At 43.7% G+C, this 17254-nt stretch overlaps 1 protein-coding gene across 1 annotated transcript in view; it reads left to right on the forward strand.

Annotated features, from left to right (window-relative positions):
- The window catches only part of ANTXRL (ANTXR like), a 288394-nt gene that overhangs the window by 133506 nt on the left and 137634 nt on the right, over positions 1 to 17254 (forward strand). Inside the window, exons 8-9 of the mRNA XM_077454770.1 lie at positions 4697 to 4777; positions 7556 to 7616. Of these exons, the coding sequence (XP_077310896.1) occupies positions 4697 to 4777; positions 7556 to 7616 (142 nt within the window). The remainder of the gene's footprint in view (positions 1 to 4696; positions 4778 to 7555; positions 7617 to 17254) is intronic.

Below are 17254 nucleotides of genomic sequence, written 5' to 3' on the forward strand. Positions count from 1 at the left end.
CCACCCTATGTGATTGAGTATGGGATACAATGTACCCCTACCCATTCACCTGTGAAAAAAAGTAAAAAAAATAAAAAACACAACACACAAGGGTTAAAATAGTTTATTGCCCAGCTCCGGGGGTCTTCTCGCCGGACTCCTCCGCTATCTTCTGCTCTTTTGCTAGCTCTTTCACTAGCGGAGGAGCCCGGCTTACTTCTTCGCCGACACCCTCTTCTTCCGACTTCGGGGGGTCTTGTCCCCCTCTTCGGTTCTTCTTGCTGGGCCACTGCACCTTCTTATAGCTCTTTTGCAAGCGGTGGCCCGGTCTTCTGTCGCCGCTGCCACTGTCGTCGTCTTCTGTTCTTCTGTTCTTCTCTTCTGGAGATGTTGCCTCGTCGCTGTCTCCGGTCACAATGACAGGGACGCGGTGTGCGGCGACTTATATAGGGATATCGCCGGATGATGTCCCCGCCCATTATATATAAATGTTAGTGTCAAAAGTACTTATCCAGGGACATCCACACTTGAGAGGGAAGTTCGTCCTGGGCACCTAAGGAGCTTCGGATTTATGGGGATACAGGAAAACACCACACTTATCCTCCTACTTCTGTGAAAGATGAGCCGAAAAAAAGGGGGATTCCTGCTTCCACCGCTCCGGGTGAAATATTAGAAAAGGAAGAAAAAAATCATTGCTCAATATTGTTAAATCAGAACCCAGCAGGATCAGCAAAGAGTGCCACTCACCTGTGGAATAATATAAAAGTGCATTGAATTAATGAATGAATGATCAGATCACCACAAGAGTTTGCAGCCGCTGCGCTGCCAAACTCACTCATGCATGGTCACAGTCTCCTCTCCCTGACGCCTTGCGTCACTGTCACCTGACTTTCTCAAGGGGCTTTTTTTTTTAATGTTGTCCCTAGGGTGAAATATTTAAATTTTTATTTTATTTTTCTCACAGTGCACTTTCACTTTGAATATCTAAGTGTTTACAATCACTTCCTATGAGAAGTTGGAGAATATTTTAAAAATTAGAATATATATTTTAGCACTTGGCACTTTTTGTTGTAGTGGGAATATCTAAGTAAGCACAATACATATTTTAGGTCTTTCAAGACAAATTTTTATAATTTAATTTGGTACTTTGCACTTTGCCAATGGTTTGATTATTGAAGATAGCGCAACACTATTTATTGTATTATTCTTACTATTTCTGGTAATTTTGAGAAATAATTAGGAGCATTTGGTAGTATATTTTCTAGGACAAGTACTTTTCAAACAGAACCATAATCCATTTCCCCGAGCCTTAAAGTGATTGTAAAGGAAAGAATAAAAAATATATATATATAACAAACATGTAATATTTACCTGTTCTGTGCACATTTACATCAGCATGAGCCAATGGCTTCCACTACTGTGTGAACCAATGAGGAGAGTGAGACCCAGGAGAGCAGCTGTTTTCATGGACATTGCTGGATCATTATGGGACTCAGGTAAGTATGAAGTGGGGGGGGGGGGGGTGAAGAGTTACACCCAGAAGATTTTTTATACCTTTAAAGAAGATGTGAAGGAAGGTTTTTTTACCTTAATGCATTCTATGCATTAGGATAAAAAAAACTTCTGTGTGTAGCAGTCCCCAGCACCCCCTAATTACTTACCTGAGCCCTATCTCTTTCCAGCGATGTCCACAAGTGTCTTAGGCATGCGGTGGCTGTCAGTTAGCCTATCAGGGGAGAGAGGGGTCAGGGCTCCGTGGCTAACTGGACACACGAAGCTGTGATTCGGCTTGGGTGCCCCCATAGGAAGCTGCTTGCTGTGGGGGCATTCCACAGGATGAAAGGGCCAGAAGAAACAAAGAGCGACTCAAGAAGAGGAAGATCCGGACTGCTCTGTGCAAAACCAGCTGCACATAGGAAGCAAGTATAACATGTTTGTTTCTTTTTAAACAAGACTTTGCAATCACTTGAATGCATAGAATGCCCTTGAACTATGAATGCTTAGAACCACTTTAAATGCTAAAACACCCAATCCCAACTTCACCATAAAGGCACAGGAATTAATTTGAAAACTACAACTTTTTAGGCAGGATAAAATTTGCTGTAGTCAGGTTCACCGTGGCCATGCTGTAGATATTTTCCTTGCATTCTTCCATTGTCCTGGTCACCAGATGAAACCTTGTGAAATACTGATGCTACCAGCTATGGGAAAACATGTGACCTTCTTCCCTTCCTCCCTTGTTGCAGTGCTCTGCACCTCCACACTGCGTGGGGGAGTAGATGGGCTTTCAAGAGAACCTCTTACAGGACAGAGTAAAACTGGATCCACACTATACAATTTCCTTTAGATTTAGACCTTAACTATGTTGTTAAAGCTATGTTGTATGCAGCCTGTCTGACTGCATACCATTTGAAAGTGTTTAAGTTTGACCTCATATTATATGGTTTTGGTAAACCCAAAGGAAAACATCTAAGCAACGTTGTATAGTGTGTACCAGCTTAAAGTTATTGTAAAGGCTCGCTTTTAAATTTTTTAAAATAACAAACATATCATACTTACCTCCACTGTGCAGCTCATTTTGCACAAATTGGCCCAGATCATCTGTTTCTGGGGTCCCCTGGTGGCTCTTGCGGCTCCTTCCCACATCAGATAATCCCCTAGGAGAAGCACGTTCCCAGGGGGTTACCTTAGGGGTGCTCTTCCGAGTCCAGCATTAAATCCATGAGCACAAATGCTGGGGACCCCCCCCCCCCCCCCCGCCGCTTCATTGGATTTGACTGACAGTAGGGGGAGCCAATGGCTGCGCTGCTATCAATCTATCCAATCAAGAGCTGGGACCCCGTGGAGAGAGTGAAAGCACGTCCTTGTCGAGGGAAATACACGTAAATAAAACAGGGGGCTAGGGGGCCGCTCATTACCAGGTGTTTTTTCACCTTAATGCATAGGATGTATTAAGGTGAAAAAACGGAAGGGTTTACAACCCCTTTAATTTCTTTTGTTGACCGATGGCGCAGCAACGTATTTTACTTTAACAAACAGCCTAGAAAGGACAGGGTGTTAGTGTTTCTTATTTTCCTTCTTCAAAGTCTTACTTTGTCCACCCGCTCCTTATTATTGTGTGCGCTCCAGGAGACTCCCTATCTGCTCCTTCATTTCTGTCCTTTCGGATGTGCTTTCACTCTATGTTAAGTGAAATGCCTGCTGAAGTCAAAATCCATGATATGAAGCAGAGGGACAGAGGCAGCCCACGGCTCTGAGGCAGATTTGCATGGACATAGACAGGATCTGGACTGTCAAAAACAGATAGAAAAGACGGGAGCCGAAGGCATAATATTACTACGGACAAACTATGTGTACTGAAAAGAAAAATGTAAGCTTGTCTTGCCCAAATCGGAATAATTATTTTACCATAACCTAAATGGAATTCATATAATCATGATTTTGGATAATGTTAAATTTAGGCAAAATTTCAGATTTGAATGGCTAAATCGAATATGAATTTCAGTGTTATTTTGATGGCTTGAATTTTCAAAAGGCTTCTAGGAAAAAAGGTCCAAAGGCTGATTTTAAAATATTTTTGTCTTATTGCTTTCTTTTCAGTTGCTTGGGCACCCTTAGCTTGACTGCCAGTGTCACCAGTTACCACCTTTCTATCTTAACATCCCTGTTGAAATGTTTAAAGTCATTTACTCGGGCTTGTTTTATGGCTTACCAAGCAGGCCTGCCATGAGCTGTTTGCTGTTCTACAGTACACACAAGAAACATCAATGCCACTTGATTAGCCCAGTGCTGGTGTAGGAAGAAATTTATAGCCCTGTGTGAGCTCCGAGTCAGTTTGTAATTTTTCTTTGCTGCCAGCGGTAGAGTGGTGCAGATGTTAGAAGGTTACATATTTATCACTTAGGAGGTGAGAAATGCAGTGACCCTCTTACTTTGCTCTGAATGGGCAAAAGATATATAGATTTTTGAAAGATCTTTGACACCAATAATCATTTTTGGTAAACTTATTTCAACCTTAAACTGGGTGTTTATTTAGACCAGCCTTTTTACCCAAGAGGAGCCCTTGAAAAAAAAATTCAGGGAATTTCTGCTCAAGCCAATTTCATCAGGGATCAGTGGGAAAAATATCCCTTACATTGGTCATTAGTAGACCCTACAGGTTGCTTAAAAGGTTATTGGTATAATGCTGCTGATTGTGCCAAGTGGTGTTGGCCCTGGAACTATGCAGGTACTGTCAAAATAATCAGCCAGAGCTCAAGTAACCCCTAGCCAACTCTGAAGGAACCAGTGAGTAAATGTGGCTGCTTCACGTAGGCTGGGTTCACATATATGTGAATTAGATGCATTTTGAACTGCATCCAATTCTCATAACATGTGAATGTGACCAGCTCTCATAGTTATATAGTTGGTAAGATTGAATGAAGACAACAGTCTATCCGGTTCACACATGTCTGGGGTGGCCGTGGTGTGTTTTTTTTTTTGTTTTTTTTTGTACATAACTTTGCTGCATAATAACTCTAGTCCCCTTTTGTACATTAGGTGACTGCTAACACTGTAAATTCTTTTTTTTTCTTTTTTTTTTTCTTTTCCCTTCCCTTTTCTCTTTTGGTTGTATGTACCAAATTTGGAATGCCGTAAACATTAATAAACTATACTTCTGATTTAAAAATAAATAAATATTTGGCATTATATACTGACTTGCTCTTCTTTTTTTCAGCTTGCAACAATTGCAGACAGCATAGATCACGTGTTCCCAGTGGTGGGTGGATTTCAAGCTTTGCAAGGCGTTATTGATTCAGTGAGTAAAGATTCATACAGTGTATATTGTAGTGTACTTGCTTGTACAATTGGTAGACACTGCAAGGTACAAACTACCACCAAAGCAGCCTATGTAACTGGTAAAAAGGAAGCCGTTTGTTCGTTCCTTCCAAAGTGCATGTAAAACTGAATAATGAACCTTAATTATTTGTTCCCTTTTGGTCTGTTAAATATACCATTGAAAGGATTTTGTTATTTCTGTTTAATAAAGTGCAACAAATAACCCAGAGGCACAGCATAGATGGGGCCACAGGGGTGGCTGTCCTCAGTGCAGAATTCTTAGGGGGTGTAAAACTAGTTCCGGGGTGAGAAGAGGTGGGTGATCAGTCTGTGCGCATGTCCATTCCGGTCCTGTCAGCAGTGCGCTCCCTTCTCTCCCGCATAGACTGTGGGTATGGCTGGGTGGTTCTAGGTTAGAGTGACTAAAGTTAAAGAGGGGTAGTGGTGTGCTCTTATTAACTGTGTGGTAGTGCACTGGCCATTGCAGTTGAGGATGGCTCTGATCACTCTTCTTCTCATGTCCTCCCTATACCCCAGGAACACTGCCAACTCGCATGCTGTGCACTGGAACTCCTTCAACTAATAGTGAGCTTTGTGGGAAAGAGGGGCATGTGGAGTTGGGTTGCACAATAAGGTGGTGGATGGACTGGGGTAGCACAAGGAGGTGTAGTATGGAGTTGGGGGCACGGGCACAATGATGGGATGAAGGTAGTTAGGATGCACAGATGAGGCACAGGTTTTCATGCTATGTATCATATCTATCTATATATATATATATATATATGTATATATATATATATATATATATATATATATATATATATATATATATATATATATTTATATTTAGTATCTATCTATCTATCTATGAATATATCTATCTATCTATCTATGAATATATATATATATATATATATATATATATATATATCTAGGTCAGTGGCGGTCCATCCAGTAAGCGTGCATGGGGGCCACCCCCCCATCCATGCGTCTGGCCCCCTAATCCACATGCGGGGCGCCGGTCACGTGTATTCCAATGTCAGTTTATTCTGGTTGAACGGACTCTGGGAGTGCTGATGGTACGAGTTAGGGGGTGAAACACTTGCCTTGCCCTGAGTGCTGACAACCCATGGTACGCCACTGAAAGAACATATTGACCTTGAAACTCAAAGCTGTCCTGTGTTCTATGCAGCATTCACAAAGAGGATAGTTAGCCCTCCCAGTTGTTATTATAGACTACAGGATGACTATCCTTTATGTTGTAGAGATTTGAGAGTACGTGTGGTTGAGACGTTTAACAAAAGATACTGGGAAGACTGACACCACTCGGTCTATAAAAAGTTGTGTTGGCAGCCCAGAGTTCTATTCTGGTATTTTTTTGTACTTGCAGTCTTTAAACGCATAAAACAAAGAGCATTGTGCATGAGGAAGCTAATAAATTAAAGATGACTTGGGACCTAAAATGTGCATATAAACCAAAATCTATTTTTCAGTATGCTTGGCATCATGCTTCACTGTATATATTTTTTGTGAATTTTTTGCAAGGTTTCGTACCTGGAGATCCTCCCAGTAACAATACTTCCAGTTGAAAGCTGAGAACGCTAAATCACTGTTTCGCAATTAGCAGAATTTTTATCAGCCTGCTGTGTTGGCTCTTTTAGTTGACTGTTGGGCTGTTTATCTGATAGACCTGAAAGGCAGCTCAATGGCCAAGAGTCAGTGAGCTTAGCATTGTCAGCTTGCCACAGGAAGTGTTGTTATTGAAAGGATCTTCAGGTAAAAAACTTTGCAAGAGAGTGACAAAAATCAGCTTAAAAGCCCAACTCCAGGAATTAAAAAAATAAAATAAAATACTACCCTTCCAGCGAGGCCCCTCACACTGCTGGGTTAAATGCATATTATGTCTAAGGGGTTCAGAAACAGTACTGCCCGGCCAGTTCTGCCACAGTCCTCCTTTCCACAAATCTCTGGTCTGTGGGCATTTCTAGGCGTCATCACATGCAATGCAGTGCTATTAACTCCGCATTGTACGTGGAAAAGGTAAGTGTACAACCACAGCCATGAACAGCTTAGCGAGGAGGCTGTGGGAGAATGGTGTATGAGGTAAAGGTTTCTCTTTACTCCAACACCTCTATACATAAGGGGCATTTAACCCTTGCAGGGGGCAGTAAGAAGGGTCGCTGGTTCAAATCCCAACCATGACACCACCTGCCTGGAGTTTGCATGTTCTCCCTGTGCCTGCGTGGGTTTCCTCCGGGTACTCCGGTTTCCTCCCACAATCCAAAGACATGCAGGTAGGTTAATTGGCTTCTGTCCAAAATTGGCCCTAGTATATGAATGGGGACCTTGGATTGTGGGCTCCTTGATGGTAGGGACTGTTGTGAGTGTGCAATGTACAGGGATAGGGACAATTGTAGACACCTCACTCAGGTTGAACTGGATGGACTGGTGTCTTTATTCAACCTTACTAACTATGAAACTATGAAAGTGTATTTTTTGTGTGCGTGTGTCTGGAGTTTGGCTTTAAGAAAACTGTATACAATGAAGAATGGTGACAAACATACTGAAAATAGATTTTGAGTTTATATACGCTTTGATTTGCCACTGGTTAGATCTGCTTGCCATTTAGGGGTTAAGTTTGTTCCTTGAGCAGTCAGAGAAAGATTAGGACATTCACCTTGTAATAACAGTAGCTGCCTGGCACACCATTCTCTCTACTTGATGCTGCATGCCAACTAAGAACTGCATCTTCTTTCAGATCCTAAAGAAGTCCTGCATTGAGATCTTAGCTGCTGAGCCATCCAGCGTCTGTGCAGGAGGTGAGTCACAACTTACCACAGGAATGACAACCCTTTAAGGTGAGAGATGGCAGGACATTGCTAGACATCTCTGGTCTCTAAAGAGGATCTGTCAGTTTGCGTTTTGTACATTGTTAAGTTTGTATGTTGCCTGTCCATTTCAAAATGATGTTTTTATGATAAATGTAATTCTAGTTTGAGTAAGCTTTCAGAGTAAATTATGTACATAGTAATAAACTTGCTTACCTTCATTTTCATTTCTTCTACCTCACAGTTTCATAGATAGTAAGGTTGAAAAAAAAGACACACGTACATCTATTTCGACCAACCAAAAAAGGAATAAATTATTAAATTAAAAAGGGGGTTATACAGAACACTCACAGTTGATTTGGAGGAAGACAAAAAATCTAAAAGTGCAATTCCTAATTCTTTTATTTTAAATACATTTTTTGTGAAGCATTACAGAATACAGATCATCACATGAATGAACATATTGGTTGAACAATGGGTTATCAATCATTGGAAATGTAACTGTTGATAATACAAAGCCATCCAGAAGCATAGCTAGGCTTCCATATCTATCTTAAAGAAAAGGCATTTGCCGTCTGACTCTCCTCGCTAGTGATCTCCACACTGAAGAGAGAGGGTTCTACCCCTGGGTGCTTCTTATCTCTGGCATTGCAGGAAGTAGGGATGAGCTTCGTGTTCGAGTCGAACATACGTTCGACTCGAACATCGGCTGTTCGCACGTTTGGCGAATACCGAACATTATGGGCCGTTCGCGCCAAATTCGTGTGGCGCTCACGGCCCACAATGCACTGCGCCATCGCAGTGCATTGCTGGCTCATGATTGGCCAAGCATGCACTGTGACCCCACATGCTTGGCCAATCACAGCGCTGGCAGTGAGGAGAGCCATGATTGGCCACAGGCAGGATGCCTGTGGCCAATCATAGCTCAGGCTGTGTAGTACACGCCTCACACTATATAAGGCCGCCAGCGCGGCGGCCATGTGTAGTGTGTTGGCGTCTGTAGGAGTTAGTGGGTGTTCTCTGTGTACCTTCAACACAGTATACACCGTTCGTTATCGGCCAATTTTGCATTCTTGCTCTTCTGTAATTGAGCTGTTAGCAATCTGCAGGAGTTTGAGGGTGTTGTCTGCGTGCCCTGACCGCAGTATACACCATTATATCCACCTATACAGCTAGTTATATTGCTCTTCTTTAATAGAGCTTGCAGTCAGTTGTAGGAGATTGTGCGTGTTGTCTGCGTGCCCTGACCGCACTATACACCATTATATCCACCTATATAGCTAGCTATATTGCTCTTCTGTAATAGAGCTTGCAGTCAGTTGTAGGAGATTGTGCGTGTTCTCCGCGTGCCCCGGAGGAGGCACATGTCCAACGAGGCAGGATGCCAGCTTAGGGGCAGCACACCGACTGAATCACACCGCAGAGCTCCGCCTGTGCAGGGCGCTGCCTCTGCGCGTTATTCTAAAAGTTCTTTGGTGTGGGCCTTTTTTGAGACGAGTGCATCAGATCGCACCACTGCTATTTACAACATATGTCTCAAGCGTATCTCGCGTGGCCAAAACATCAGCCGCTTGGGCATCACATGCTTGACCAGACATATGTTGGCCTACCATGCAGCTCGTTGGCAAGCGTACCTCAAAGACCCACACCAAAGAACAAAGCGGACCTCTCCTTGCTCCTCATCAGCTGGGATCTCCAACCCCACTAGACCTTCAGTCCTCTCTGAAACCTGCTCTGAGAGGAATGAAGGTGTAGAATTAGGTGTGTCACAGCCAAGTGCTTCCGGGCACTCTGCTAGCACTACACCCACGTCCGATTATAGCAGGCAAATTTCCCTGCCCCAGCTGATGGACCGTCGAAAGAAGTTCACTCCCAGCCATCCACATGTCCAGCGGTTGAATGCTAGCTTGGCTAAATTGCTAGCACTTCAATTGCTGCCTTTTCAGTTGGTAGACTCGGCCACCTTCTGTGAGTTTGTACAATGTGCGGTTCCTCAGTGTCAGGTCCCCAAACGCCACTTTTTCTCACGGAAGGCGATTCCGGCTCTCTACCGGCATTTGGAAGGCGAAGTCCTTGCCTCGATGGACAGGGCGGTCAGCGGTAAGGTGCATATTACGACTGACTCATGGTCCAGACAGGGACGTTACCGGTCTTTCACGGCCAATTGGGTCACTCTTCTGGCAGCTGGGAAGGATGCAGGACAAGGTGCAGTAGTGTTGGAGGTTGTTCCGCCACCTCGCTTCCAAAATGCTACTACTGGTTGTGACACACCTCTCTCCTCCACCCCCTCCTCTTCTTCTTCCTCCATGGCCTCTTCCAGTGCTCTGTCCAGCGGTGCTCCGTAGGCATTCAAGGGGCTACGCAAGTAAGCAGGCAAAACGATGCCATGCCGTGCTTGCTCTGGTTTGTTTGGGGGACAGGAGCCACACTGGGGCAGATATTTTGTCAGCTCTGCATGGGCAGGCCGAGAGGTGGTTGATGCCACGCCAGCTTAAGCCAGGAATGGTGGTTTGCGACAATGGCACCAACCTCCTCTCTGCCCTCTGACAGGGACAACTGACCTATGTGCCCTGTGTGGCTCACGTCCTTAACCTGGTGGTGCAGCGGTTCTTGGGCAGGTACCCGGGCTTACATGATGTCCTGAAGCAGGCCAGGAAAGTCTGTGTGCATTTCTGCTGATCATTTAATGCCTGTGCTCGGCTGGCTGAGCTCCAAAAGGAGTTGAACCTGCCCAAGAACCGTCTTATATGTGACATGCCCACCAGGTGGAACTCAACGTTGGCCATGCTGCAGTGGCGGCACACGCAGCAGAGGGCCATCAATGAGTACCTGTGCGACTGCGGCACCAGAAGAGGGTCAGGGGTTTTTTCTCACCACGCCAGTGGGGCATGATCAGGGATGCATGCACTGTCCTGTCACCGTTTGAGGAGGCCACAAGGATGGTGAGCAGTGACAGTGCATGCATCAGTGACACTGTACCTCTTGTCCACCTGTTGGAGCATACGATGCGTGGAATAATGGACAGGGCACTTGAGGCAGAACAGAGGCAGGAAGAGGAGGACTTCCTTGCCTCTCAAGGCCCCCTTTATCCAGACAGTGTTCCTGCTGTCCCACCCATCACACAGGAAGAGGAGGAGGAGGAGGATGATTGTGTCAGCATGGAGGTGGAGGCTGGCACTCAGCATCAGCAGCAGCAGCAGTCTTGCAGGGATGATTTACAGTCCCAAGAAACCCGTGGACTTGTACGTGGCTGGGAGGAGGTAGCTGCGGATCATATTGTTCTTAGTGACCCAGAGGACTCCGGACTGAATGCCTCAGCTAACCTACGCTGCATGGCCTCCCTGATCCTGCAAAGCCTGCGGAAGGATCCTCGTATTACTGGCTGGCCACTCTCCTTGATCCACGGTACAAGGGTAAGGTTGCCGACCTTATCTTGCCATTGCAGAGGGAGCAGAGGATGAGACATCTCATGGAGGCATTGCAGAAAGGTCTGTGCAACGCGTTCCCAGAGACTGGGAGGTTACAAACTCCTGGTCTTGGACAACGTGTTGCTGAGGCATCGGTCAGAAGGAGCGGTGGAGAAGGTGGCCGCCTGACCGATGCGTTCAGACAATTTTTTGTCCGCAGCCCCAAGGTATGATCGGTTCCAGCAACCATCGCCAGCGTCTGATTTACATGGTGCAGGAATACCTAGGGGCAAGGTCAGACTTGGACACCTTTCCCAGCGAAAATCCTCTGGCTTACTGGCTCTTGAGGATGGATCACTGGCCAGAGCTTGCACAGTATGCAATTGAGCTACTGGCCTGTCCTGCATCCAGCGTTCTTTCAGAACGCACCTTCAGTGCTGCTGGTGGCTTTGTTACCGATCACAGGGTGCGCCTGTCCACCGACTCAGTTGATCGACTGACCTTCATAAAGATGAATCAGTCTTGGATCACCCACAGCTACCAAGCACCTGAAGCTGATGTAACCGAATACATTTTTTTTGAAATATCACATCCCTTCAAGACTGCCTATGCTGATGCTGAGTGACTGTCCTGTTATGTTGAATGTCTATCCTCTTCCTCCTCTGCTGATATGTTGGAAGAACATTTTTGGTTCTGGGTGATGCCACCAGCCCAATTTTTCAGCCCCTGTTTAACAGGGGCATTTAATTACAATTTTTGATGCAATGCTTTGCAGCAGGGCTCATTCCTGCACCACAACTAGAGTATATGGGAGAGGTTGCAGTGTCGTGGCACCAGCACCAGTGCCAGCAGCCCAATTTTTCTGCCCCTGTTTAACAGGGGCGTTTAATTACAATTTTTGGTGCAATGCTTTGCAGCAGGGCTCATTCCTGCACTACAACTAGAGTATATGGGAGAGGTTGCAGTGTTGTGGCACCAGCACCAGTGCCTAAGGAACAGGGGCATGTAATTACAGTTCTTGATATAATATTTCACAGCAGGGCCCGTTCCTTTCCCCACCCAGAGTAACTGTGAGGACTTATAGTTTTGTGGCACCAGCACCACAACCACCAAAGGTCAATTTTTCCACCACTGTTCAACAATGGCATCTAATTACAATTCTTGATATAATCGTTCACAGCAGGGCACACCAGCGCCCACCAAGAGTCACTTTGAGGACTTACAATGTTGTGGCAACACCAACACTTTGTTCCGCCATTTCTGCAGAGCATATAGGGCAGGCCCCTACTTTCAAACATCCAACTTACAAACGTCTCCTACTTGCAAACGGAAGGAGACAACAGGAAGTGAGATGAAAAAAGACGGACGGCAAAACAAATTATACAGGGGTGATAACCCTTCCCTATGTTTTCCAAAAAGCTTAAAAATAGATTTTTTGACTGGAGCTACACTTTAAAAATGTACCAGTTCAAAATTACAAACAGAATCTACTTAACACAACAAATCTACACAGTCCCTGTCTTGTTTTTACCGCCTGTATACTGCTGTTCTGAGTATATAGGGCCTGGGGGCCCCACGTCTTTCCTTTTATTAATATGGGTACGGGGTTTCCCCTTAATATCCGTACAAGACCCAAAGGGGCTGGTAATGGGCAGGGGGGGCTACCCATGCCATTTTTCTCAATGATTTACATCCATATTGCCGGAACCAGATATTACATTAAAAATGCAAGCAGTTTGAAATGACTTTTTTTCCGTTAAATGTCATTTTGTGCAGGGACTGTTCTAAACACGGGAAACACGTGGCACTTCACAGGCATACTATAGACACCCCCCAGGCACGATATTTAAAGGAATATTTCACTTTTTTCACTTTAATCGTCATTAAAATCAGTGCTCCCGCCAAAACGGCCATTTTTAAAAACATTTTAGGCATTGACCCATGTCCCCTGGGGCAGGAGCCAGGTCCCCAAACCCCTTTTTAGGACAGTATCTTGCATATTAGCCATTAAAATTAGCACTTTTTATTTCGAACGTTCAAGTCCCATAGACTTCAATGGGGTTCTAAAGTTCGTACGAATTTTCGGTCCGTTCGAAAGTTCTGGTGTGAACTGAACTGGGGGGTGTTCGGCTCATCCCTAGCAGGAAGTATGTATAGCTGGATTTCCCTGTAGTTCCTTGGATTGTTAATAGCAGAAAGCACTAGAATCATATTGCAAATACCCTCTGTAGGGGATAGAGTATGTCTGTATGCCTTTATGAACCTGAACACTGGGAGATTTATCCTTCTGTGGCTAATTTGTAGCTTATTGAGGAATTTCCTTCAGATTCATTCCTTGTTTAAGTCTCTAAAAAGATAAATGTTTTTAACAGTGTTACTAAGCTTCCCTCCCCTCACTCCTCTGTGCTTCGCTAGACCATGGTGGGCCAGATGATTACTAGAACCATGTTTTTTGGAACAAGGTTAGATAAGTTTACAGAGTTTCTTCTGTCAGACTCCAAGCATACCTTGAGGTTTTTACATGGGTGTGCCCTGCTCATCCTTTTGCTCTTCTGGTCTCACATGCACAAGCCTGGTTTGGGGTATGCCTTCATCCCTGCCCACCCTTTTATGGGTCCTACTTACTCTCCCTACTCCCTCCTTCAGTCACTCTCAAGAATCATTTGGCTACCTGTTGGGATATTATGGTGTGAGCGCTATCATGTCCTGTCAATATCTAACTGCCAGACGGGTTGTCTGACCAGGCAACCTCTTTTCTCATAATGAAACTGCTTTTCCCTGATTCCTAAGGTTTAGAAATATAAGGCTTTGTCCTTTTTTATGTTGACTGGCTCATTCTCTCTTATGTAGGACCAAGAAGGGAAGGTGGAACACAAGGGGTATCTGCCATGATTTAATGTGGGGGGAGGGGGTACAGTACCTGCCAAGGTACTCCCCTACTTGTGTCCGTTACCTCGGGTCCACTCCTTTCTATCCTATTGGGCAATATTACAAACAGCAACGAGTGTTGCTAGTTCCTCAGTTACTTTGCTGCTGATACCGGCATGAAATACTGACCAGCTGTTTCTATATTCTGCCACAAATAATACTCCTTCAGGCTTGATATCGCTGTGATAGCTTTGGAGACACTATTCTTTCAGCTCCTATTGTTGATAAAACTAACAAAGGTTTTTCCATGATACCTTCATTTGAATGTATGCAGATTTGTCTGTCCAAGAGCTTTGTTTTTGATTCCATGCAACACCCTGACACATTGGTCATCACAGCAATCACAAATGTAAACACAAATACTGGCGCATTTTATAACCATTGCATATGTTTGGAGCGCTGTGCATGTTCTAGAAAGAGGGGAACAGTTTGGCATCTTTGCCCTGAGCAGTGGATGACCTTGTCCCAGTATTGCTCTTATTGACCTGATTTGATTGTCCAAAGTGCCCTTGGGGCCCCATTATCCTGGGACTTGTCCTACTGTTTTTTTCCATTGACCATCTCTTGTTGTTTGTCTACTTTCCACCTTTTCATGTAAAATGTGTTGTTCCACCTGTATTTGGTAGATTGATGGGGTGGTTCACACAGCCTGTCACTGGCTCAGGCTTAGTGTTCTTCAGGTATCCTTCCCCAATGCCACCGATTGCTCTCTACTGGTCTGGAGCACTACATTGATCCTCTTCCGCCCCTTGGCCATGACAGTTAGCCTGTCTTGCTAGGGCTTCCCCTATTTTGGCTCACATTAGAATTTTTACTTTTTATATACTTCTAAGCTACAAACTGTTCCCAAACATTTCTGTCAGTGGCTGTTTTCTACTGCTCAACTGGACTACTTTTGAATGTCCTTATTATTTCTGAATTCCTGTTTACCTCAATGAAAGAGAGTAGCATGTGGCTAAGTAAATGGAGACATGGTGGCTGTACACACTCACCCACACAGCCTAGTGTGACAGGCAGGAACGGATGCTGCTGCACCCCCATTGACTTATTTGGGTTGCTTGCACCGAGCTCCACTCCACTCTAAAAAGATAAACAAATGGCTCTCCGCACTGTACAGGGCTCTATGCCCATGTGAATGAGCGACCCTTAACCTCAGAATTCTCACTAATTTCTCAACAACAAAACTCCACTTAGCATAGCTTATAAGGAGAAGTTATGTTTACTTTGAAGACCCGTTCATTTGCAACTAAAATAAAATTAAAAGATTTTTTTACTAGTACATAACTGGAAAACCAAAGTGTGCACAAATTCAACGTATAAAAAAAAGCAACCCTGTACCCAGTTGAAAAAAAGTTCACTGCAAGAGTCTGAAGTCAAATTCATGCCAGAGTGGGGCTTAATTCTTTTCATCAACTTCTGAAAAAAAAGTATGTATATATATATATATATATATATATATATATATTCTATATATATGCACACATCTGTTACAATAGATTTTTTGTCCTACAAATTATTACTACTCAAATAATCTAGCCTTATCCTGTCCTAGCCATATTCTGTTGGCAAAGGAACCTTTTTAAATGGATGTCCCTGAACACCATGTTATCTACTAATGTACTATTACACGTACACACTATAGAGACAGGTGGTTCAATCAGCAGATGTGTTTTGGAGATGACCTAATGCAATTTCATGGGTGTGTACCATCTACTGGGACACAATATATACCATATGGTGCAGGATAGCCAACATTATACATGCAATTTATTACAGTATAGTGTACAGTGTTAGTGTCAATGACTTACATATGTGTTAAAGAAGGCTTGTCATGCAGGCATGACAAATCTCCCAATAGGGACCCTAGCTATTAGTATTATTTTTTTTTTAAGTTACAGTGAACCATTTCCATTTAAAAACAAATGTATACTCACACAGCAAAGCTTGGGATGGACAAGTAAAGGAGGCCTTAGGACCCATTCACACTTTGCCATCAAGGTATGTTGCAGTGCACAGTACTGCAACATACAGTTGTGCTCATAAGTTTACATACCCTGGCAGAATTTATGATTTCTTGGCCATTTTTTAGAGAATATGATTGATAACACAAAACATTTTCTTTCACTCATGGTTAGTGTTTGGCTGAAGCCATTTATTATCAGTCAACTGTGTTTACTCTTTTTAAATCACAATGACAACAGAAACTACCAGGGGGTACATAGGGGTACTGTGTGGTTACTACCTGTTGTATATGTATATCTGTAAATACAATTTTTTAACAGAATTGTTATTTCACACACTTTAATGACCTAAGTGTGCTCTTTGTTCCCCAGCTTCCCATACTCTGCATCCTTTTGCTCCCCCACTTCTCTGTTTACCATGGGGAGTAAGGAGAGATCACAACATGGAAGTTCCAATTTATGACTTTGAGCTAATATAGCTAAGGTCTCTCTCCTTTCCCCCATATGACAGATCTGAGTGCCTTGTGAGGAAGGAGAACAAGATCTATGCTTTCTATACTGGGGTATACTGGTATTTCTGTTTGCTTCTGGCAACCATACTGAACAAGTAAATGGTGGGGTGTTGAAGGGAACATGAGTAGCGGAAGCTATTAAGGGTAGCAGATAATTTAACCTGTTACATAGTCCTGCATAGGTAAAGAGTAGGCGCACTTTAAGACTATAAGGATTTAATTTAGCATTAGCTTTGATGATAATTACTAGTACAGAATCTCATGAGGACCTTAGAAAATCCTGCAAGCGTGACCTGTTGGGGGTACTTTAGCGTTGGTATTGAAAAACATTACATTAAGAGTTTTAGCAGTCCCTTGCTACCATACATGCGGATGGCTCGAAGCTAAACGTGGCATTCTGTACAACAATGTAGCTTCTCCTCCTACTCTGTATAAACATGTTTCCTACTAGAAAATTAGTCTTGTATGTTGGTGTTCTTATTTTGGTTACATACGGGAAATTGCATTATGACAGTCCCATATGGAAAACAGCTGACTGTTGATATGAAAGAATATTTTGAGTTTAACTGGAAATTCCCTTTTGGCAAGGGTCACTACTTCTCACAGCCCACACAGTTGTAATAGAATCAGTAATTGCAATATAATATAATGTACAACAGCCAGTGCTCAACATAGGAGATATTAATTCACTTACCTCCCAGTTACTAGTTTAAAAGGGCACCTGGTTTAATTGGCTGCTTGTGAATCCTAGTAAATTCAGAGCTATACAAAAATCTGGGGGTATAGCACTCTATAAAAGTGTTATTTAGCACTATCTAATT

This window comes from Lithobates pipiens, unplaced genomic scaffold, assembly GCF_037356315.1.
Source record: "Lithobates pipiens isolate NorthernLeopardFrog02 unplaced genomic scaffold, aLitPip1_a1.2 Scaffold_25, whole genome shotgun sequence".
NCBI lineage: Eukaryota > Metazoa > Chordata > Amphibia > Anura > Ranidae > Lithobates > Lithobates pipiens.